We start from the raw sequence: 25,450 nt of genomic DNA, 5'->3' as shown, positions 1-25,450 counted from the left end.
CCAACATCTATTTATCCCCTTTCATTCATGCTTAGAGATTTTAAGCTTGTCTTAATATTCCTCTGGACTTTTTATGATATTGCAACAGAGAAATAATTAAATATTTAGGTTTCTGTTATAACAAAAATATTTAGGGAGGGGTCCAGTATAGTATCAATAACATCCAAAATAATAATAAATACAAAATAATAAAACTGGACTTGTGGACCTTTTCATCTGGCAATCTCATACTAGTTTTCACACAGTACTAATGTCTGAGACCGTAAGAATGAGCATGTTGAGTAGAATCCTAAAATTTATTTAACAGATTTTTGCCCCAGTCCTACAAACATGAAATGAACATGCTTAAATGTATGGGTGTGGTAGTTCCATTGGCTTAAATGGGTCTGCATAAAGTTACGCATGTACATAAACACTCACTGAATCAGAGCCTTCATTCTGAGGGGAAGCACATCTCTCTTTCGCTCTCCGCTCTGAGCTGTATCTGCTCTGGCCCAGAGTGCTGGCGGCACGGCGAACTGAGGTTGCGGGGCAGAGGGAAAAGCAGGGGAGGGGCCGGGGGCTAGCCTCCCCAGCCGGGAGCTCAAGGGCAGGGCAGGATAGTCCCGTGGGCTGTAGTTTGCCCACTCTGATCTAGACCATTCCTGACAGGTGTTTGTTTAACCTGCTCTTAAAAATCTCCATGATGGAGATTCCACAACCTCCCTAGGCAGTTTATTCCAGTGCTTAACCACCTAACAGTTAAGGAGTTTTTCCTAATGTACAACTTAAACCACCCTTGCTGCAATTTAAGCCCATTGCTTCTTGTCCTATCCTCAGAGGTTAAGAAGAACAATTTTTCTCCCTCCTCCTTGTAACAACCTTTTATGTACTTGAAAACTGTTATCATGTCCCCTCTCTCTAATGAATACGAAGGTGTCCTTCTCCACACCCTCACCCCCAGTTAATTTCCTTAACTTGAAGCAAATATGACAACTGGTCTCGTAGTAACTGCAGATGGCACAGCACCTTCTCCCCAGTGCTATTGACATATGCAGAGGAGATGTTTTGTCCTGCAGCTAGGAGTTCCTGATGGAATTAAGCACAATTACACAGGCACATGTTGCTTGGGCAGACGAGTAGCAGGCACTCCTTAGATATATGAAAAAAGTCTGTGAGGCTGTGAACATCGCAGCACCAACTAGTGTGACTGAGCTCCTTGGCGAAGTTGGTCAGCGAGCCACTCACCCAACACCTACGTGGCATGATACCTGCTCATTAGTCAGGTGAATCTGCTTCACCCTCCGATAGAGTTGCCACAATGCCCCCTCTGTCTGCCTCCACAACAGGTACTTCTGGGGGAAATCTGCGCCAGTGTGCAATCCAGAATTTTTCAGAAATTAATGTTTTTTGTGCATAATTTCCTTTCCCCCACAGAAAGGGCTGCAATGCTGCTGGGTGCCACTAGGGGCTGCTGGAGGCAGCAGAGCCCAGCTCACACTGCCTGGTGAATCATAGAATATCAGGGTTGGAAGGGACCTCATGAGGTCATCTAGTCCAACCCCCTGCTCAAAGCAGGGCCAATCCCCAGTTTTTGCCCCAGATCCCTAAATGGCCCCCTCAAGGATTGAACTCACAACCCTGGGTTTAGCAGGCCAATGCTCAAACCACTGAGCTATCCCTCCCCTTCTGAGAGTTCCTGGCAGTTGCAGTTCCCTGCATGCTCTGAGGGAAGGAGACCGTGGTGTGCTGGACATTACACAAGCCTGGCTGGGACCCAGCAACAGGCTGTTTCTCCTTCTGGATCCATAGGCGGTAGGGGGATGGGTGTCTGGGCTGGGGGGGCACGGCTGGGTTCTGGAAAAGAGGGAGCTGGTGTCTGGGCTGGGGGGGCTCGGCTGGTTTCTGGGAGGGAGGGGTGAGCGTCTGGGCTCGGGGAGGATGGCTGGGTTCTGGGAGCTGGGAAGGGACAGAGAAACAGGAATTGGGTTGGCATAGGGGTTTCTTTAACTCTCTACTCCTGGGGGAATTTTTGTGGATGTCTGTATTGTTACAGACATATTTGCTGACAGGTGTTTTGACATAAATTACCAAAATCATTGAAACTGGTGTGATTATGCAGTGTTGCTTTGACAAATAAAATTTGCAAAATTTTGTAGACTTTTAAAAATATTGTGTGCAGAGTTTTTAATTTTAGGCTGCAGAATTTTAAATTTTTGGCGCAGAATTCTCCCAGGAGTATACATTGCATCACAGATTTAAATATTGTAAAATGGTGCCAATTTCATAGTACTTAAAGTATATATTCAATGTTCAAATTATGTTTGGTCTGACAGAATACTTTCAAGTGATATTGGGGGTCTATGTGGGACTTGGCTGCTGGAAATATCTGGGAAGTGTGCTGCCATGGACAGTTAAAGTGCACCTGATTTTTCTTCTCTCTTACACTTTTCTGTACACCAGTATAGCTGTACTGGCTCTGATGTAATTAGTCCTGATTTGCTGTGGTGTAAAGTAGGGGAGAATCTGGCCCTCTTTGTGTTTGTAGAGGAGGATAGTTCCTTTTATACTCCCTTGTTAGTCACTTCACAGTCATTTGTGACACCTCTAGATTACCTTAGTGGGGTTTTTCTCCTTAACTGTTTTTGATTCGTCACAGTCTTATTTGCCGAAACAAATCACCTCTCATCCCTAGGCTTCTAAGTAGAGAGAGACCCTCATTGCTGGATTGAAAAATAACAAACTGTACAGATTTTCTGTGCATCAGTTTTATGTCTTACATCTGACCTGTAAATTACATCACCACATATGGCACTAGTGAATTTAGCACATCACCTGTATCTGGGCATCTGTAAACTCTGGGCAAAATTCTGTAGGTTGCATGTATTTAAAGGAATGCCAAGTTTGGCCCTCTCTCTGTGTTATGTTTGTATACAGTTATAAATGGGGTTGCTAAAAACATTCTCTATAAAACTAAAGTAAAATGAGGCTTTTTTCCAGCTCTTTATTTATTTCCTTTCCCCCCACCACTATATTTGTGCAGTGCATTGTCTGAAGCTTTTTCTGGTATGGGACATACATCCTATGAAGCCTTGTCAGTACGTTCTTGGTTTCGGTGCATTTTACAAATGTACATTGATCAGCCTAGTGGTACGTTGACCAGGACAGATGCTGAGCGAACAGTTGGTAAGTGTTCACGTTTCCCTAGTGTTTGAATTGCTGTAACGATTCTATATAGCAAAAATGGCATATATTTTCAACTAATTACAAAATGTATTTTTGTTTGTATTTCTTTACTTTTACCCAATTACAAAATGTACTTCTTTACATGGCTTGTGCTATTTCTTGATGTTTTGCCTGTTCTATATATGACAAATTTGTCACAAACAAAGATAAAAGAGCTGTTTCCTTGGAAGCAAAGAACAAAAACTTGCTCCCAAGGAGACAAGCTATTTTTTCCTCCATGAAGAACTGCTCTGAAAAATGTGAAAATCTGAAGTAAATAACCAGGAATCATGCTGTGAACTCCCTAAAAAGAAAAACACCCAATTATGAATAATTCTTTCCCATTTTAGATTGGATATTTTGCTTTCTTGGCTGCTTCATCCTTATGTGCTGAATGATATTTATTCAGTCTTATTTAGAATATTGCACTTCTAATTATCCATAGAACAAATCTTCTAAAAGATATTGTTCATGTATATTCTGTAAATTTCTGGGAAGGCTAATGGTAGAGTGAAGGGCTTGGATTACTCCTAATACACATTACTCTCACCCAGTGTTGGATACTTGCCTAGTTTAGAAACAAGCCCTTTGTCTAGTAAGAAACCTTAACTTATGGAGTCTTCATATTTTAAACACGTTTGAATCGTGTTTGACTTCATGATTTTGTTAACAGATAAATAGAAAACTCAACCATATCTGGAGTTGACTAGCAAAGTATACTGCATTCTCAGTTATATTCCCTTTATAACAAACAGGGAAAGTTTATGTGGAGCAGCTGACTGAAATGACAAGGCTGGTTTTTAAACTCTCAGAAGTAGAAAACATCTTCTCAAAGGCACACTTTGATGACTCAATCTTCAAGCAAGACCCTAAGAATGCTCTTGTCCAGTTCATTAAGGTACTGTACCTCTTATCATGGTTCTACAGGACAGTTATAATGTGCAATGTAAAACCAAAACTTGAATGTGCTTTTTTTAAAAAAGTATTTAGCCAAGCTTCAGCACAGTACTTAACAAAAACAAACAAAATCCAACAGAGTCTGGTCTATTTAACTTTTTTTGTGTTCTCAGGCTGTTGGTGTAACTTACAGTGGCCTTCAGACTGTAGCTGAGAAATCTGCCATGGTAACAAAGTCTTTGGAATATCTAGGTGACGTGGTAAAATATGTAAAACCTTATTTGCAGAAGAAAGGACCCGCTGAAGGCCTGCAGCTCACTTACTCCATTATAGGTAATTATTTTGCAACCATGCATCATCTTGTTTCATAATTCAGTAGCACAGGAAATAGTTTTGTGTAGGGAATGAGTAAAATATTGTGACTCAACCCAGCATGAATGAACAACTTTTTGTGTGGATTTTTTAATAATCTATTTTCCTGATGTTTAAAAGATTAAATATCGGAAAACTACTAAAAAGAAAAATTCCTTATTTTCTCTTTTATCTTTCTCACCTTTTTATCTTGATCCTCTGAAACAACAATATTTCTCTCCTCCAGAAAATAATCCTTCCTCTGTAGTTGTGCTGTGAATACTAACAAAGTTTAGCTTTTATTTGAAATCATGAGGTTTTAATATTTTTGTTCACTGAAAATCTTTACTGGAACTAAACAAGGAAAAATGCCCACAGAATGGAATTTTTATTAATCTGCAGTATCTTTGCTATAATGCTATGGTAGTGCATCTGACTATGTAAATTATCAATTAAATGAGCGTTACTTTGGCACTCTTCTCTTTGATCCTGTGTGCACATTATTAAAGGCCATATTCTGGGAGCCTTACCCACACTGAATAGTTCCTTACTCCTTGAGCATTGCCATTAAAACCAGTGGGACTGCTCAAAGAATAAAGTGGTACTACCTATGAATAAAGGTGCCAGAATCTGACCCAAGGCCTACCTACCTTTAAATAAAAGATGAAGAGGGTTGTGTGCACATGTATATGTGTAGCGAAAGCACCATCTTTAAAACAGTGGGCATTGTTTACTGAAGTAAGCAAAACTAACATTTGAGTAGCATGCTGAATGTATATCTGATTTAACAGATTTATTGATGGGTAAAAGCTTATGTACCAGAATATACAGATCTGGGAATCAGAAAATAAAAGCAATCAACCAAATGAGCTGTGTTAGGTATCCAGATGCCAGAACCTTTTTTATATAATAAAGTGATTAAAGGGTATTTTTTCCCTCTCTTTCCTTTCCCATAAGAAATGGTGATATTATCAGAATCTGAAATTGTACCACTAGATACAAAAAAATTGTCCTTTTCCTTTAGTAAAAAAGGAGTGAAATGGGAGTTATGGTTTTGTTCTGTCAGTTAAAGTAATCTCAGTCATTTCTTCACCTGCTGTGAGCTTGTAAAACTGCAGTCACACAGTAAGATGCTTTCCAGATAAATCTGGAAGCCTCTCAAGTATGGGCATTGTACGCATCTCTAAACTGCATTACCCTATGCCACCAAATGCATAGTGTCCGTGATAATGGGCATAGAACTTTGGGTCAGGGTGATTATGCTGCTTTGAAATATTTATGTATGGTAGTTGGAAGAAAATGGGGCACTAGACAGCATTATTAGAAATATTGCTAAGTGATCACTGTGTTTCATTATGATTGATCACTGTGTTTTCTTTCACTCCACAAGATGAATGTTGTTGTTCGCTGTTTTTAGAGATGGTAATGGGTTGACTTTTATACATTAATAACATCTTGTAAAAGCCTATTTTTGATGTCTTCCATTACTTATTCAGTCTTGAACGTATTTCCTTGGGATGCCCCTGTACTTTTGACCTAGGAAACCTTTTCTTGTTTATAATTGGATATACACTTAAATTGTGCTCAGTTGATGAGAACTACGTTGTATGGGCAAGAATCTGTTTTATTAGATTGTTTATATTAGTAGCACTGTACTTTGAGTAATAAAATGCTGCTGAGTATGCAGCCATTTCCTCAATAAAAACTGCACTTCAGCTTTAATAAAGCTGGATGCCAAGGTATTTTTACAATAACACCCTTTTACAATCAGTAAGTAAGACACTAAAACTAAGGACAGGGAATTGTGCAAATCAGTACACAAAGGTGTTGAAAAGAGGTAAGAAGTGCTGCTCTTGTATAGCATGGAAGTTTTCAAACTATGGACCACCAGCAGTCTATAGAGAGGCATCTGGTAATGTGAAGCTGGCTTCTCCTTGTTTTCAGCTGGTAAATTGCATTAAGAGGAGCTAAAATATATATAAAATATTTTTCTAATATTGTTCTTCCCTGTAAACAATTTCCTTATTGCCATAGGGCTGTTATGCAGTTGTGAATGGAAGCGAAAGGCAATCTGTCTGTTGAAGATTTGAAAAAGTTTGAGAACCCATATTATGGCATGTGTGGGAGAGGCCACTGTAGTGTACAAATATGCCAAATATAGTAGTTAAATAGTGGAACGCTGATAGTACAGAGGTATAATAAGGTGGCCCCTTTTTAAGTTGTAGCCATTCCTTTTGCAAAACAACTTCACTGTAATTGAAATTACAACTTGTATGTTATCATGCCTTGAAATAATTTGGGACTTCCATTTTGCTGTCGTGTAAATGGACTTCCATTGTATCCAGGTTCACTAAGCAGGTTGGACTGTACTTGAAAATGAGACAACTGGGTTGCTATGGTTACCCGGGAATCATGTAACAGTAGATTGCCTTGAAATTTTTTTGCCTGCTTGTAATTTGTTTTTTGGGGTGTTTCTTGACTGTTCTTCAATAGGAGGCCTTGTAAAGTCCTGGGCACCAATACTGGCAACTTCGAAAGCACAACAGCTGTTGTTCCGCATCATAGATAGCTTGCTATTGCCGCTTGCTGTGTTTCAGCAAGACAAAGAGCTGCCTGCCATTATGCTGTCTGCCATTCGGGAAAATCTTCCTCTGTATCTTCAGGTAAATATCTGAGTTGCTCTATCAGCGAGCAAACCACCTTCTGGAACAGCAGTGGAACAAAAATGGCTTTGATCTCATTTAACTCAAGCAGAAGCAGTAGCGTTTTTCCTGTTGGGGCGAGTGGGAGGGAAAAACACCACCCCTCCCCAGTGGGTTCACCACTCCCCGAGGGGTGTGTAGCAGTGATGGAGGATGCATTCCAATATATGCCAGCCTGATCGTTGTGTAGAGAGAAGATTTAGCTGACCTATCACCAACACTGGCTTGTGAAATGAGACAGCAGATCAAATAAGCATAATGGATAAAAGGACACTAGTTGAGATTAGAAAGCAAACATGTATTTGAAAATATACCTTTATTAAATATACTTTAATAACACTCTAGTTTACTAAGGATTAGATATTTTAAATGTTTATTTTTCACTGTTTTTTATGTTTGTGTACTTTCTGAGAAGACCCTGTTGTTATCTCAGTAGTTTGACTGTGGATTTGGTCCAGTCATTTGTTCCAGTATTGGTTGTAGTCTGTTTCCTTCCTCCTTCCCCCCCCCCCCCCACGCACATTCTCATTTACTCTCAAAATGCTGTATGGTTTATTGGAAGTGCAGGAGGTTGTTTAAATTGGGGGTGAAGGAGAGAAAAGACCTATTTTTAAAATAATGAAATGTGCACATTATTTTCTGTAAAACCCTTTTTTATGGTCGCTCAAAATCTAAACTTTGAGCGTAAACTTCTTGCTACTGTCCTTAAAAGCAACCAAGTAATAAAAGGAAGTAATTAAATTCAGAGGTTGTGGTGACATTGTAGACATCCCACAGCTTTCTTCCTTTATCCAAAAGTCATATTGAGATTGATGGCGTGTCATAGTAAAATTAATATCCCTATATAATGACCTAGCAGTATATGACTTAGTTGTTTGCTGGTTCGTGGGAACTTTGAGAAGCTGTCTACGCCTTGTCACCATCTGGAAGCTGATATTACTACACAATGTGGCTGCCTGCTTGCTAAGTGGTATTTCATCCACAGGGTATATTACACTGGTGCTCTGTAGTCTGTGCTGAAAACCAGTAGTCTTCTGGGTGTAGTCTTCAGATCATGATTTTCTATGAAGTCCTAGATGGTTTGGGTCCTGTCTCTCTGGCAGTGCTTAATTTGTGTCAGTGCTGAACCCCGGCACCTCTGGGCTTGATGCATCATGAATGCATCATTATGAATGTAAAAAAATTGCCAGATCCCCGGAACCTCTTTCATTACAAATCAAACAGTACTCCCTGGTTTCGCTCCCTGACACAGTCCTTATTGAGCTCCCCCTGCAGGACACTCACTACGCTGCTGGGTATGGACCTATCTGCTGGATCCGTGTGCTTTTGAGCACCCTGCCTTGAATCTGGTCAGGCTCCAGGCATTGTTTCTGCCCTCTAGCCTCACTCCTTGAGTGCTGACTTTCTGCTGGTACCCTTTTGTGAAAGTGGGACCCCACAATCCACTTGCCCTAGATCGTAAGACCAGTGCTGCCCCCGCCCCCTCCAATCTCCCCAATAGCTTCAGCACACCCTATTCCAGATCTCTACTAGTGGGTACTCTGGTTTAAAGTTTAGCCTTTTCGGAGCACATGACAATGACGCTTTGCAAAGCACACATGGTGTATTCATAGAGAGAGCCTATAGACTTACAGATCCATGCAAAAAACCTGCATTCAAAACCCTTCCCTCCTTTGCCCCCTCACCACTCCAAGATGTCTTTGGCTTTGTAGCCAGTCCCTTCAGAAGTCCCTGGACTTGACTCATCTGACTCAGTCTTCTCTCCCTGGTCATGCATTCTCCTTGCTGACTCCTGCAAGCAAGCTTGAGCTGGTCTGACAGTCAAAAGATACCCTCCGAACCAGAAACCACATCTCTTTGTGTACGCAGCATCTGAGTTTTTAACTGCCAGTCCTAATGTCTGATTTTTTTGTTCTCCTTCCGGGGATTTTCCATTCCTCTGCAGACAATCTGAGGAAAACCAGTTTCCATAGGCTTCAGCCATCCCATTGCTCTAAGGTGCTCTTACTCTTGTGTCTATTCATGCTAATGACTCTCCATTGTTACTGGTCTGGGAGAGATGTGCCACCAGCACTGGTAACAGGTGGATGATTCCAAATACAATGACAGGTTTCAGAGTAGCAGCCGTGTTCATCTATCCTCAAAAAGAACAGGAGTACTTGTGGCATCTTAGAGACTAACACATTTATTTGAGTATAAGCTTTCATGGGCTACAGCCCACTTCATTGGATGCATAGAATGGAACAAGCATTTAAGCATTCTTAAAACTACACTACCCACCTGCTGAAGTGAAAAAACAGATTGACAGAGCCAAAGGAGTACCCAGAAGTCACCTACTACAGGACAGGCCCAACAAAGAAAATAACAGAACGGCAGTAGGTGTCACATTCAGCCCCCAACTAAAACCTCTCCAGAGCATCATCAAAGATCTACAACCTATCCTGAAAAATGATCCCTCACTCTCACAGATCTTTGGAGACAGATCAGTCCTCGCTTACAGACAGCCCCCAACCTGAAGCAAATACTCTCCAGCAACCACACAACAAAAACACTAACCCAGGAACCTATCCTTGCAACAAAGTCCAATGCCAACTCTGTCCACATATTTATTCAAGTGACACCATCATAGGACCTAATCACTTTAGCCACGCCATCATGGGCTCTTTCACCTGCACATCTACCAATGTGATATATGCCAGCAATGCCCCTCTGCCATGCACATTGGCCAAACCAGATAGTCTCTACGCAAAAGAATAAATGGACACACATCTGATGTCAGGAATCATAACATTCAAAAACTGGTAGGAGAACACTTCAACCTCTCTGGTCACTCAGTAACAGACTTAAAGGTGGCAATTTTGCAACAGAAAAACTTCAAAAACAGACTCCAAAGAAAAACTGCTGAGCTTGAATTAATATGCAAACTAGATACCATTAACTTGGGTTTGAATAGAGACTGGGAGTGGCTGGGTCATTACACATATTGAATCTATTTCCCCATGTTAAGAATCCTCACACCTTCTTGTCAACTGTCTAAATGGGCTATCTTGATTATCACTACAAAAGTTTTTTTGTCCTGCTGATAATAGCTCATCTTAATTAATTAGCCTCTTACAGTTGGTATGGCGACTTCCACCTTTTCATGTTCTCTGTATGTGTGTGTATATATATCTTCTTATATGTTCCATTCTATGCATCCGATGAAGTGGGCTGTAGCCCACAAAAGCTTCTGCTCAAATAAATTTGTTAGTCTCTAAGGTGCCACAAATACTTCTGTTCTTTTTCCAAATACGTTTCATAAAATCCACCAGAGTTCAGAAGTTTGTATGCAGACAGATTTGCCAAACCATCGCACTCCCCATGTGATACTATTGCAGTTGCAATTGGCAAATTATTCAAGGCAACATGGTCCTGATTTTAAAAAGAAGGGGGCTAGCGACCTGGCTCTCTTCCTAAGGGGTCCTTAACTCTGGAACTTCCCTAACTTATAGTGGCAAAGCCCAGATCTTTTAGGGAATATGGCAGAGCTCCTCTCTCTCTCTCCCTCTCTCTCTCTCCCCCCCTCCTCCTTTTTTTCTTTTGATTTTCTGTGTCATGAGTACTTTGAGGGCTACAGCATGGATAGGTGTGGTTTATTAGTATCTCAGGTAAGTATTATTGTGGGCAGTTCCTTATCATCACTGAGATATGTTCTAACTATGCTAAAACCCCCAGACTGTAGATATGTTTTAAAGAGATGAAAGTAAATATCAGGTATATCTAGGGTGCCCATTGCATATGTCTGAATGCCATGTGCATAAATTAAGAACTCCATTAAGATTGGCCATAGAGTGTTATGTTGGTTTGTCTAATTACATTTACTGCATTTATTTTATTTAATTTTAGTTAGCTGCTTAAATAAATGTGAGCTAATGTTGTTGTTTTAGATATGTGCTTTGGTCTCAATAAAAAGGGATTTGGGGGCAAAAGCTCTCAAGTTTGTGCCAATCGTTCATCAGAGAAGGAGGTATGTTCACACTGATTTATTTCCTGAAACTGTCTGGAAGAAAAGATAGTTACCACTAGGTTTGGGTTCAGAAAACCCTAAGTAACATGTACACATCTCGAGGGGTTCCTGATACCCAGGGTCCATTCTCCACTACATTCAGGATAATTCCTGGAGATTTCTTAGTGTTCCATAATTGATCCAGCCTTCTCAGGCTTGCTGAAGCCCTGGCATCACTTCACAATTTTAAACTGGTACTTTTTCTTGTCTTAAGAGGTGCTGAAGGGAGGTTGTTTCTTCTACCATTGTACAGACTGTTCTTAAGACAGCTGATGACCTAGGAAATGCTGTAGTTAAGAATTTGATAGGATTTGTTGTCGAAGTTGTGTGCAGAGTGGTTAAGTGTCAGACATTAGAAGGTGAGGCACCAAAAAAATGAATGGATGGCCATTTTAAAGTTTTTATGGAATTGTTTTTAATTGTGAGATGAGGCAAGGCATATAACATCCAACATTAGGCATTTTATTCCTTTGGAAACATTGTTGTGATCTGATTTTATGTATTAGTGAATTGCTGAAATTTATTACGGGGAATCTGAAAATCGTTCTGATTGCTGATAAAATGGATTTAGAAAATGATTTGGAGGAGTGTTGGTATACATTTGCCAACAGTAATGAAGATAAGTGTTTGTGCACTAAAGCTATTATTTCCAAATTTAGTGGTATAAATGTCTTACAGAATATGATGTGTGTATGTGGAATGAATATGTATTATATATATAGGGGCCTATAGTGTACTCTGTTCAAATTATCAGTATTATTTCTATTTAAATAAAGAAGTTGTAAGAGCTTGATCCTGAAAGGCACTATGCATGCGCAGCTCCTGTTGTCTTTAATGGAATTGAGCATGCTCAGCATCTCTCAAGGGGCAGGCCTTCAAAGCCCTCATCTGTACTGTAGTGTGAAAGATCTGGACAAGTTCAGTACCGCATTTTTGTGAATTATAGCATGTGTTTAATAGGCACTGTACAACATTAACTGGTGAATAGATTTATTCCATCAGCAGGACTGACATGAAACGTTGTCATTAGACAGCTTGGGGTTTCTGCAGTGAATAGCACCAGCAGTCCCTACTAATAGGTCCTTCTCTCTTCATAGGTGATTGACAGATAGATGGATGAATCAGAAGAAAGAAGCATTTCCTGACAGAAAGAGTCACTGCTGTTAGTGCACACAGGAATCTATTGCCACTCTGCTTAAGTGAGGAGATGATGCTGGCATGCACTTCTCCTCAGGAGACTATTTTTTTTCTTTCTTCAGAAGATGCCTGAAAAACATGACAAAAGTGGAGAAAAATAAGGCAGCCTTTATCCACATTCTCTGTAATGCCTATCTGTTGTATAAAGAAGGTCTGTGTGTCTGAAATGGCTGAGGTCAAACCTCCAGTCCAAAACGCAGGCAGCTGCAGTCTAGCAATGTAGGTTCGTCCTTTCCTTCACACGAGAGTGCAGGTTCCCAGCTAACTTCTGACAGGATCTACCAAAAGAAGATAGTACCCCTCCTTGTATTTGCTTCCTTGGCCACTGGTGACATGAACATTTCTCCAAGTCACCTTACAGAGCTTTTGCTCAATCCACTTTGCCACTTAGGATATGGAGCTGGCAAAATACCTCAGTGAAGCCAAAGTCTCTGATGCTACTGCATCAACTCTCTATCTTGGCCTCCATGGAGATCTTGCCTTCTCTAAACACTATAAGAGCAAGAAGTACTCTTGGTCACCAAACAAAGAGCCCTATGTTGCACAACAATTCTGACATGCCTTTGTGTGCAAAAAAGAAATCCAAGCTTCTCTCTCAGAAGGTTTGAGGAGGCAGAGGAAATTTATTCAGCATCCTCTTCAGAGTCTGATGACTCTTCTCTGAGGCACTTTAAAGAAGAGGACATGAGCCACCTAATGCGATCAGTGCCCAAGACTTGACTGAGGATTCTGCTACTACAGAGAAGTGTTTTTCCTGATGCTCACAAAAAGAAAGGTGTTTTCGCACTATTTCCAATCTAGAATAAAGGTCCGTGAGACAGAAGACCCGTGCGGGGGAAGTTTATCACCCATGAAGTGCTAAATTTCCTCTGCCAAAAAGCATATAATACCCTCCCCTAAGGAGAAGAATGGTCTGGGGGCCTTTCTAAAAATAGACTCCCATATTACTGGGTGATCTACAAAATCGTATATGTCTTTTGAAGAGGTAGCTTTATCTGATCCATCAGACAGGAAAATGGAAGCATCTTTAGAAAGGTATTTGATTCAGGAATGAAAGGCTTCAGCACAATTCTAAATAAATCTTTTGTCACCAGAGTTTTTTGTTTGGGTGTCAAGATAGATAGCTCTATAAAATAATTAAAGAAAAATGAAAAGTAACTTAAATCGTATTATTTTGGCTACTGATGACCTAGAATCAGGGATGCTACTTCAACTTTGTCAACTTTTTTGTTAAATTTTTAGCCAGTGGAGTATGTGTCTGTATTTCAGAACAATCAATCACTTCTGTCCCAGTTATTCAGTGAAGGCACGCTTTTTGGTATGGTCTTTGTTAGGATGGCTACTTTTAGGAGCAGAATTACCCATTTCCTAAGAATAAGAAAACACACTATCAGCCAAGTGGATTATTTCTGTCTTTTCACCTGGCTCTGAGAATTTGCCTTGTTTCTCTCAAGCTCTAATCCTTTAATAATAATGTTGTTGTTGTTGTTAATAATATTATTTCTTTAACCTGTGGAAAGGAGAAGCTGTAAACAAGTGTATCCTATACTCCCAAGTTATGTGGTGTTCTTCCTGTCCCTCAGCTCAGCTAGATGAATGTCTTTTCTCTCCTGTTTCTAGTGTTGAAGCATTCAGGAGACTTGAGAGTAGTCTTAGATTGCAGGTAGCTGTGCTAGTTTTTGGAATAAAGGAAATTCAATATGGAATCCCTTAAGTCTTATTAACAGCTGTGACACAAGAAGCAATCTTCCATGTACATCTAGTGCACCATCTCATCAGAAGATACAAGATACAAGACCATAATAAATAAGTTTCAATAACAACCTGCATGTATTTCACATAAGACACACTTAAAACATTCTTTCAGTGGTGTCTGGGTTATCCTCAGGCAACATGTGTCTGTCAGACAGGTCCTTAAGCTCCTTGGTTCTTGAGTTTCTGGATTTCTCTCTTCCCTGACAATGGAACCAAAACATCTGTTCTCCAGAAAAATAACTCTCAATTCCAGAAAATGTCAAGAAGCCTCCCAACTTGTTTGATCAACATATTAGTGTGTGAATTCCAAGGAAGTTTCTTTTTCTGGTTTCTGAGTGAACTCTCCATTATGACACTTTGTGACAGGAATAGGGCTTCTTTTTTTCCCCTCTGACTCATCCTTCTTCCTGTCAGTCACCAGTGAAGGGAGGAGGACCTATTGGGATGGACCTACTCTCACAGAAACCTATTATACAGGTAGGGGATTTTTTTTTTCCACAGCTACATGTATACATTAATTTAACTAAAGACATTATTCAGCTCACTCATTGGCCAGACATTTGCTGCCTAGTTTATTCACTGTGTTTTACAATGGATTTTGCTTTTTTGAGTTGGTAATGTTGTAACCAAAAACAATCAGGCTCTACATTGCTACAATTTGTTTTACATATCTCTAATGATTTTTCACCTTACTCTGTAAAATAAACCACCACTAGGAAAGAGGCAGCAAGAAAAGAAGCAATAATTAATTATTGCATAGTCTCTTGACACCACAATCATGAGCTCCTTTAGGGAGCTAACTTTATTCTGATAGTTGCCACTGGAATGACTCTTAATTTCTTTTTTCTGCTTTTAATTTGTGTGTGTGTATTTTACATCCAAAATTAGAGCTAGTCTAATTTTTCTTTGGAAAAGAAATGGCCTTTTTCAAAAATTAAACATTTTCACCAAAAGTTGTTACATTGAAATTTTTCATTTTTTGTATTAAAAAATAATAATCAAGACATCATCTACCATTTTTTTGTCTTAGGTTTTGGTAAATAATATTTCAATAAGTTTTGTTTAAACTCAATTTTAAAAAAATAAGTGAAACTCTTTGAAATAAAAACAACTTTGAAATTTCAACATTTTTCAGTTTTTACTATCTGTGACCAGCTGTCTGCAAAATTTAGAATATAAAATCATATTTGAAGAATATGGTGTGCCAAAAATAACATAGAACAGATTTTGGAAGCTGAAAAATATTAAAACTCATCAAGACTATGGACCAGGTCACTGCTGCTGTGAATTTGGCTCTACACCTATATAAATTTGGGTTGTATACAATATTTTCTTCATTCCCACATATGCCTCTGCTGATGATATAATTTTAGCAGTCAAATTTATAGCTAACTTATTGCCAGGACAATGTGAAATTGATGTGATCCTGGTCAGTTTCAGTCTGCATCTCCTTGAGTTGCTATAAGATACAGGTACACCTTGTATAAAACTGTTATAGAATCAGCATGATCACTTGGGTAGAACAACAGATAAGGAAAAACACCTTTGCAGCCCTATTTCATCAACCTGAATGCCCCCAGTTCCTTCCTTGTGTAGAATGCATCACCAGCTAGGATGGTGTCATTTACACTTGGTTGCTGTAGAAGCATTATGGGAAGATGTGACAGCGCAGTCCTTGTTATAATCCTATCCTGAAGGATTGTCTCACAAGGAAAATCAAAATTGTAGGAAAACAGAACTTTGGCTATCCTGCAGCAAATATAAACTCACCATTACAGCAGTGACCAGAGGCCTCTCTCAGGATTGGTATTCTATTGATGTTTCCTTCTCTCCACTGTTGGTTTTCACTTCTAAGGACTTGTCCAGATTAGGGGTACCTGAACCAGTGTAATTAAATCATTGTAGGTACACCAAAAGATAGCCTGTACCAGTGCAAAGCGGAAAGGTGTGATGTATCCAGGATAAGTTGCACTGAAGCAAGTGTTGCGTTAAACTGGTGCAACCCCCCTACCCAAAAATCCAGTATAGCTGGGTGTCTAACTCAAACAAACTTGTTTCATGTCATGCCCCAGCACTCTCCTATCAGATCTTTATTCTAATAAGTACTTTTTCTATTATGTCATTAATAGGAACAATATTTAACTTGGATTGGTGCCTTTCATACTCCAGTATCACAATGTGCTTTACAAAACAATGAGATTCCGTAGTTATGAAGTGAACGTGTGAGCCACAGTTACCATTCTGCATGCAGGAATAGCTCACACACAGCTTTAGGCCTCAGAAGCTGTTACAGTTAGAAGGGGGATGTTGGATGCTTGTTTATATTTATACTTGTTCAATTTTTTTACTTTCCACAGGGCTTGTCCTTTATATGCTGTCAGTCCCAAACTCAAGGTGCCTATTTGAACCAACTTCTAGGAAGCGTTATTCAGCAGTATTTTGGGCGCTTTCTCCCTCCTTCACCATCTTCTCCAGGAATTGGACAGCATCCCATGCTGCTGGCATTGTGCAATTCTATTACCATCCCACAGACCTTACATCTGCGAAAGACCACTGCACATGTCATAAAGTAAGGCCTGGAGAAGGAGAAAACCAGTTTGTAGACACCTAGACTTGACTTCTTCCCAAATAATCCATGGGGGGGACAAGGGTACTATTTATTATTATTATTGTTTATATTGGAGTAGTGCATACAGCCTTCAGTCTGGATCTGGGCCCCATGTGCTGCGTGTTGTACAAACACATAAGAGACAGTCCCTGCTGCAAAGAGCTTTTAATCTAAATTAAGTCAAGATGCAATAGTTGGCTGTAGCAAACATCAGAGGGTGGTTGATGGTGGGGGGAATGAGGATAACTGTAATGAGAACACAGATTATACAGATCAGCTAAGAGCATACTTTTCAGGTGGCATGTCTTTTTTTTTTAAGATGAATGAATGTCTACGGGATTTACATTTTTAGTGACTTCTGTGTGAAAAGAGTTCTCGTGTCAAATACTTTATTATATTGGTTTATTTCAGTTTTCTTTTAAATGAGGTTGAAGTGGGGAAAAAGATAAAGCAGTGCAAATATTTTTATTTTTGGTCTATTACTTCCTGAATGTGCAGGCTGGAAAACAGCAGGGAGAATAGAGACTCTGAAATGACCCTCGGTTCAGGACTCCGTTGAATAGTTCATCAGAGATCCTGGTCCTTGTGGACTGGGAGCAGACACGATAAAGAACAGAAGAGAAGACAAATGTCCTGCACTGGGGCCATTATTCATTTTAAATTTACCCTTAGCCTCTGGACACATGTGCAGCAGCTTGAATTTAACAATTAAAACACCACAAAACTATTTTAAAGTACTCTTCCCCAAACACCAAATAAACTTACTGCCTACGTCCCTCAATCAAATCCTTGAGAAACTAGATACTGTACTGTAACCTCTAATAATGTGACAGATAATATCAGAGGTAGTCTGGCTCATTGATGGGGCACTGGACTGGGAGGCAGAAGATCAGGGTCTATTTAGAGCACTGCTGTTGACTCTGACTGTGGGCAAATCACTTTACCACTCAGTGCCTCAGTTACTTAATAGGTAATGTTGGCATAATATTTCCACCCACCTCTGTAAAGTGCTTTGAGATCTACCCATGGAAAGCACTTTATAAGTGTTTAGTGAAGGTGGTGGTGGTATCATCTATTATTATACATGGGTCTACTAGCATTGTCTGTTATTAAGGTTGCTTGACACTTCCCATTATAAGACCCTGTTTTCAGTTGCTTGTAAATTTGCCAAATTTTAACTGTTTGGTCTGAAATTTTACATGTTGGGTTTTTGCTGCAGACTGAATATATCTGGAAAATTTCAGACAAACCCGAGAATGAGGCTAGGGAAAAATACATTGGCTTGCCCATTTTAAAAAATTCTGGTGACCTTTTCTTTGAGATGCTCTAATGCCTCTATACTTTGGAGCAGGGACTTGAACTTTGGCACTAGGGTGGCTTTTTTGTCAGGAACAATCCCCCCAAATTTGGCTAAATTATAAGCCATTGGAAAATCACAGTTCACACATGCTCAGTAGAAACTTGCTAGAGCTTCACAGCTAAATTCCCCAAAGATTCCATCCATCCTGGGGCTGAGAGAATGACTTTTCTTGTGATTGCTGCTCGGGGCTACTTATGGACACTGGAACTTGAAACAGAGATCCTGTCTCTCTTGTGTTCTCAGTACCTTCCCACTGGCTCAGACAGCATGAAGGAAAAAGCTGGTTGATTCTAAAGCAGAGAGGACAAGAGCCAGACTGGGAGGCATAGGGAATAGATTGAAACAAGGAACCTTGGTGGCAGAGAGGAAAAGAAGGATGGTAGGAGAGGGGAAACTGGAATAATGCGGTTGGGGTATGAAAGACTGGAGCTTGCTGGACAAAGAAACTGGGAGGCAGGTAGGGGAGATGGGGACTGGGAGCCAGTGGGTTGAGGGATTGAGATCAGATGAAGACCCAGGGAACGTCTGGGACTGGTTGGGCAAGGAGCCAGGGAGAATGGAGACTGGGAGTAGAGTGGGATGGGAAACAGTTTTCCAGGCCTATTAACATTTTTGAGATTTCAAAATTTTTCCTGTTCCAAAACGGGGAGATCTCAATTTTTTATTTTTGGTGAAAAAACAGAGAAAGACCCCCACCATCCACCCCAGAATGCCCAATAGCCTGGTGGTTAGGGCACTTACCTGGGATGTGGGAGAACCAAGTGTAAGTCCAAGTTCTGAATCAGGCAGAGCAGTTACATGAAGCTGGGTCTCCTGCATTCCTGAGTTCTCTAACCATTGGGCTATTGGTTATTCTGTGGTGGAACGTCTGTTTCTGGTTTTGACCAGAAATTCCATCCTCCACCTGAGAAACATTCCCAATAAACGTTTTGTCAAAATTGATAGGTTCCCGCTAAAAGTTCCGGTTTCAAGGAATCAGCATTTCGTGATGTAATCCATTTCATTGAAAAATTCCTGACCAGCTCTCACTTGAGATAAGGCAGGGAAGAGCTGGGGCAAGGTAGACTAAGGGCTTGTCTACATATAAACCATTTCAGCAGACACTGCCTCTACTGACAGGAGGGTTTCTCCCATCAGCGCAGTTACTCCACCTCCCCAAGATGCGGCAGCTAAGTCAAGGGAAGAATTCTAGTGCTGTCTATACTGGCAGTTATGTTGATATAGCTGCGTCTCTCAGGTGTAGATTTTTTGTACCCCTGAGAGACGTGGCTATATCAATTTAAGTTTCTAATGTAGACCAGGCCTTATTCTTCATGGGCAATATTTCTTTTTTTTTTTTTAACCTAGTGCTAGATATCTGGAAAGTTATTTTGCATGCTCCATAAGGGATTGTACTACCTGATGAGTAAATACAATGTTATGTTATTGTACTACATATATTTTCTCTTGAGCTCATAAAATCCAAGGGTTGTCTTTATATTTCAATAAACTCATTCCTAATTTCTGACTAACTATGGCTCAGATTCTTGCATCCTCTTGGTGAAAAACAACAACTGAAGTCATCAAGTTGGAATACTTAAAATGTGCTTGATGTCAAAATTCATTTCTGCCCTACGGTGTCAGTTACCGTTCGTCTTTGTGACCAGTTTTATATTTGAGCCTGCTGTATTTATTCTGGCTGAGCAGAGGTGGAGGTTGTCTGTCCCTTTACAATATAACGTTGGCAAAGATGAAGTAGTATCCAGTTAGTGTTAATTATAGTTATATATTAGTGTTAATATAATTTCAAACCATATGGACTGTGAATAGTTAAAGTTCTTAGGGTTTTAGTCAACCGGAAAGCATGTAAGAAATAAAATAATTGACTAAGAGTTCTTAAAATATTTTGGAGGCCTATTTTCAAGGTCATGCTATTTCGGATATTTTGTCCTTGGAAATCTGGTGGATGTTTCCTGGAAACAAAGGAAAAAGTCAACTTACACAGTGGGAGTTCTGTATGTTTGTTTAAGGAGAGCAGATAATTGGAGTGGAGATCTCAAATAGGGATCTGAGAAGGAGAAGTTTGCCCACAGAGCATAAATGCAAAAGGTCAAATATGGTGTGGCTTTGAAAAGAGCTTATGCATTTAAGGATATGTCCTTGAGTATCATTGCTTATAAGGAGCCATTTACATGTGTATAATTGGGTTTTGCGCAATCAAAAGTTGTCTCCTTTTTTTTTGTGGATTCAGCTTTTATTAGACATATTTGAGCATTTGACCATAATTGTGATAGCTGCCATTTCTGGGTTAGCACAACAATAGGTGAGTTGTAAGCCCCTACTTGGTGGTGCTCTGCTGAATTGTGAGTAGGGTGACCAGATAGCAAGTGTGAAAAATTGGGATGGGGTGTGGGGTAATAGGCACCTATATAAGACAAAACTCTGAATATCGGGACTGTCCCTTTAAAATTTGGACATCTGGTCACCCTAATTGTGAATCATTTCTAAGGGTATGTCTATACTACCTGCCGGATCGGTGGACAGCAATCGATCCAGCGGGGGTTGATTTATCGTGTCTAATCTAGACGTGATAAATCGATCCCCGAGTACTCTCCCGTTGACTCCTGTACTCCACCGCCACAAGAGGTGTAGGCAGAGTTGACGGGGGAGCAGCAGCAGTCGACTCACCGTAGTGAAGACACTGTGGTGAGTAGATCTAAGTACGTCGACTTCAGCTACGTGAATAACGTAGCTGAAGTTGCGTAACTTAGATCGATCCCCCCTGCAGTGCAGACCAGGGCTACGACTAAGACAAAGAGAAGCCATTACTTGATCCTACATAATGAGAGAAATCTACTTAATGGCCCTCTTGAAGAAATACGGCAATACTCTATTTAAAGGATGTAATATTTTATTTGTTGTACCATTGCTTAATGAAAAAAATAAGTTATGGACTGAGCTTTATTTTGTTCCAGGGAAAATTACCTCCAGTTCAAAGGTAACTCCCCTCCTCCTCGCCTGGCCTCAGTTCTGGCTTTCATCCTTCAAGTATTTCAAAGAACCAAGAGCACTGAAGTATGTGACATTGTGTTGCTTCTCCCTGCTGTTTTGAAATGCATGGTATTAGTTAATGAAACACAAGGTGAGATGCTTGTTAACTTTAAATATACACTTGTACATGTGTGATATTTTATACGTACTGAGCACTTTTCATCCAAGTAGATAGGTTTATTACACTGCAGAGAGTGGTTGAGGCACAGTGGCAGGATGATATGGGGAAATGTGCATTCCTATTGCCTGTTCTTTACCTGATCTGAGACTTCTCCCTCCAAGATATCTGAGGCAAAGGCTGAAGTAGTGCACTGATTTGCAAAGACATCACAATATTGAGAATAATTATGAACATTAACTTGGTACAGTTCTGAGTTTGATTGTGATTGCACAACCCACCAATAAAAATAAAGAACTCAAGTCATCCTCCCACTGTGTGGGTAGTCGACATAGGGGTGCGATTTCCACTTCCCTCTGCCAGTGGAAGCTTTCACCTCTGCCTTTTCCTAGGGTTCTGTCTACTCATCTTTTAACTGTGACCCACAGAAGTTTCAAGGGCAGAATATGTTCGAGATGCACTTGAATCTGTGTATCCTCCAACAGCCACATATGTCCCAGCCAGTACCATCCACTTTGCAGCTGCGTTAGCCCCCTTCTTGAAGCATGAGCTGGCTAAGACTTTTACTGCCATGACCCTCTGTAGGCTGACTTTCTGCCAAGACCAGGAACCCAACATAACCCAGGGTTGAATACAGCTCCAAATTTATAAAAGAAGGAAATTATCATTGCAAATGAGTATTATTCCAAATAAATTGGGGTGGAAGGAAGGATAAATATATTCCATACTTTAAAAAAAGAGAGAAAGAAAACAGTAGTACTGTTGGTGATAGTTCCTGTTCTTAATTTTGAGCAGGCTAGAATGGCCTGACTGCTTCCTTCTCATTCAGAGTGGGAATGATCTAAAGAATACAAACAAAACCCAAACTGAAATATATACCTCCATTTCCATGGAGCGTGTACGTCTTTAGGGGATAATGCTTAAAATCTAAATTTTCCCCTTTTTAAAAAGATGGTGCTTAAAATCTATGTATTTCAATCCTGACAGTGGGGCGGTAAGAGTTCTATTGCAGGGGGTCTCAACCACGGGCCACGAGCTGGTTTCAGGGGATCTGCCAAACATGGCTGGTGTTAAGACTCACTAGGGCCAGGGCAGAAAGCTGAAGCCCCACCAGGCAGGACTGAGCTCCAGCACCTAGGGCTGAAGCCTGAGCAACTTAGTTTCACGGTGCCCCTTGTGGCGTGGGCCCCCGGGCAACTGCCCTGCTTCCGACCCCTTAATGCTTTTATACAGAGAAAAAACGTTGTGATGGTACAGGTGGGCCATGGAGTTTTTATAGCATGTTGGAGGGGCCTCAGAAAGGAAAAGGTGGAGAAACCCCTTTTCTACTGAATAAGTCTATGATTCATTCTGTTCTTTGTAGCCAACCTAACCTGTGAATCTTGTGATTTTTCTTAAACAGTTAAAAAACTATCTAGTGAGATTCTGCAGTACATGGTAGAAGACTGCCAAGCAGGGTCGGGAGGAGAACCTGCCACCCAACTGACTTCTGTGTTTAGGTAACCAGAAAATATGCCAACTGGCAGTGCAGCTATTGCAAAGCATTTGACAGCAAACATGTTTTTTTACATAACTAATTATCCCTAACCTAATGCACTGTTACTTGTTTATGATACTTAAATTATTGCATTCTTGGCAGTGATTTAAAATACTGGTTGGCTAAAAAGTGAAAGAAAAAAATAAAAATTTTCCTGTGGATTCCATATTGTTTTGAAAGACAAACAACAGAGGGATGTATTGCAACCATAATGGGAGAAACTCCTTGTGCAAATGGTGAAGCATGATGTCAGAAGCCAAATTGCCGAAATTGAAAGGCACATCTGACTGTTTTTTTGCTTTTACATTTTTTATTACTGAAATTCCCAATTTGTTACATGAAGATTTTTCACTGTGAAAATTGAGCTTTTTACAAAACTTGACAGGATTGTATTGCCTATGAATCCCATTCCCCATGTACATACAGTGAACAAACTGCATGAGCCCAGTGCCCAAAGAAATTTTGCAAACATAGACCCTGATCCTGTATTGTGTAGTGTGCAGGCCAACAGCTGTGTGGACAGCCCCATTGAAATCAGTAGGACTCTTTGCCGGAACACCAGTCTGCCCACATGCTAAAAAATTCAACCTTTTCAGGGGGCATTTTATGTCCAATTTTGCATACCCTCACCTCACCACTTTGTCTATTATATATAATTAAGCTCTCATCCTGCAAGCTCCTCCATGCAAGGAGACCCTGCTTCAGGGCAGAGTGCCCTGGTCGAAGAGGTCAGCCCACATGGAGCAGCTGGCAGGATCTCAGGGCTTCAAGTTTCACTGGTAAAAATTTGTAGGTGTACATGTTGATCCTGTAGCATTAGCCTTTGAAAATGCAGCCCCTAAAGTCTTTTGTATAAAATGAAAACTTCCATGCATTCAAGATGGTTCTGCTGATCAGACTCTTTTGGTGGTTGTTCCTTTGCACATTCTCTATATCTAGTTTTGACCTTGCATTAAGTGCCCCTGTTTCTCCTTCAGGCAGTTTATCCAGGACTATACCACAGTATATGATCATCAGATTTACAGCATCCTGGAAGTAGTGGCAGTCTTGGATCAGCACCTCGTTATCAGTCTGATTCCAACAATCACACAGTCCCTGAAGGATTCAGAGCACAAACAAGGGCTAGGCAGAAACATTGCACAAAGGTACACTTTGTATTATTATTGCTTTTTGTCAGTGAACAACAGAGGTGTATTCTTGTGACGGATGGCAACTTTTAGACTGCAGCATAGATTTCATGTAACTGATGTGTAAGTATATTCAGCCAGAAATTTAACTTTTTTTAGAACTTTAGCACATACAGATGACTTAGAATTGTGAAATGCTTTCTCAGATGTTTTGACACCAGGCTTGCAAAAACACAGGAATTTAATGCAGAGCCTGCTGGCTTCCATATAAATAAATAATGGTTATTTATATTACATTAGCACTTAGGAGCACACTCATGGACCAGGACCTCTTTATGCTACATGCGATACAAACACAAAATAGGAAGTCAGTCCCTGCTCCAAGGAGCTTACAATCTATTTAGTTCCTTAGTTTGATTGTGCTATAAGTCCCTATTTTTAAGGCTTAATACTGCAATTTTAGTGTAAATATCTGATTCAGGCTTGGCATAAGAAATATCCATGGATTAATTTTAAGGTTTTTTATACAGAGTTTAAAACAAAAAAATAAAATCAAAGCTGGTGATTTCAGATCCTTCAAAAAATCCTCTGAGTCATTTTAATTTTACATAATATAAACTGAAAATACTAAAATTAAAACAAAAAGATGATACCAAAATATACTTTATAATGAACCAGAAATTCACTGGTAATGTATGATTTCCCAGTGGAGCATGAGAGAAAGGGTCAGGAAATCAGGCTTGTAGAGTGGATACAGTCATGCAGGATACATATATTAAGGAAGATGCTCACTTAGAGGATTCTAAATGGGGAGGAACGATTCCATCTTATCATGCATAAAAGTATAATTTGTCTCACTTTTATAAGTCAAGAAAATAGAATGCATGCTGTGGTCCTAAGCACTAGTAAGAGATTGGTATTCAGGTTTTTTGTTTTTCCCACTAAAGTAAGAATAACATAATGGGGTTGCAGTACTTTTCTGTAATAAGGTAATGTGTTCCTTTTCATTCCCTTGATACTGAAGGGAGAAGGATGGAGGAAAAATACGAAATGTACTTAATGTCAGTTTTTTTAATTGAGTAATATGCACATTAAACGTGTAATGTTTGGTCCAACATGAGTACAGTGTGTAACCATGTAGAATATTAACTCTCTTAGGTTGCAATTATTCTCACATTTATTGCTTTTGGATCTAGCTAAGGATCAAATATGTAAATTGATGTTTCCTGTTCAGCTGGCATATGACTGTGTAATAATCCACACCCCTGAGTGGTGTAAGTTATACTGACCTAAGCGCAGTTGTGGACAACGCTATGTCGGTGGGAGAAGCCTGGGAGAGCTTCTCCCGCCAACATAGTTACCACCTCTCGTGGAGGCAGGAGTTATTAAGCTGACAGGAGAACATCTCCACCACAAGCGTTACAGTGACACAGCTGCAAGTGCTGTAGTGTAGATGGAGTTTTAGGCTCTAGAAGTGCTTAAAGTTATGTTGTTGCTTAAGTTCCTTGCTGAGGGGGAC

At 40.1% G+C, this 25,450-nt stretch overlaps 2 protein-coding genes across 3 annotated transcripts in view; one reads left to right on the top strand and one right to left on the bottom strand.

Moving 5' to 3' along the window:
- Positions 1–25,450, top strand: part of MMS22L (MMS22 like, DNA repair protein) — a 150,152-nt gene that overhangs the window by 120,388 nt on the left and 4,314 nt on the right. The window contains exons 17-24 of the mRNA XM_084622589.1: positions 3,023–3,165; positions 3,960–4,102; positions 4,275–4,434; positions 6,946–7,115; positions 16,509–16,720; positions 21,074–21,240; positions 22,670–22,766; positions 23,782–23,949. Coding sequence (XP_084478715.1) covers positions 3,023–3,165; positions 3,960–4,102; positions 4,275–4,434; positions 6,946–7,115; positions 16,509–16,720; positions 21,074–21,240; positions 22,670–22,766; positions 23,782–23,949 — 1,260 coding nt within the window. The remainder of the gene's footprint in view (positions 1–3,022; positions 3,166–3,959; positions 4,103–4,274; positions 4,435–6,945; positions 7,116–16,508; positions 16,721–21,073; positions 21,241–22,669; positions 22,767–23,781; positions 23,950–25,450) is intronic.
- Positions 21,116–25,450, bottom strand: part of KLHL32 (kelch like family member 32) — a 246,627-nt gene continuing 242,292 nt past the window's right edge. For both annotated transcript variants that reach the window (XM_084622592.1, XM_084622594.1), the window contains one exon: positions 21,116–21,201. The gene's annotated coding sequence lies outside the window, so the exon portion shown is untranslated. The remainder of the gene's footprint in view (positions 21,202–25,450) is intronic.

This window comes from Lepidochelys olivacea, assembly GCF_965140295.1.
Source record: "Lepidochelys olivacea isolate rLepOli2 genome assembly, chromosome: 3".
NCBI classification, from domain to species: domain Eukaryota; kingdom Metazoa; phylum Chordata; order Testudines; family Cheloniidae; genus Lepidochelys; species Lepidochelys olivacea.
Note: the sequence above shows the minus strand (reverse complement) of the source record. Positions and strands in the feature narration are given on the sequence as shown.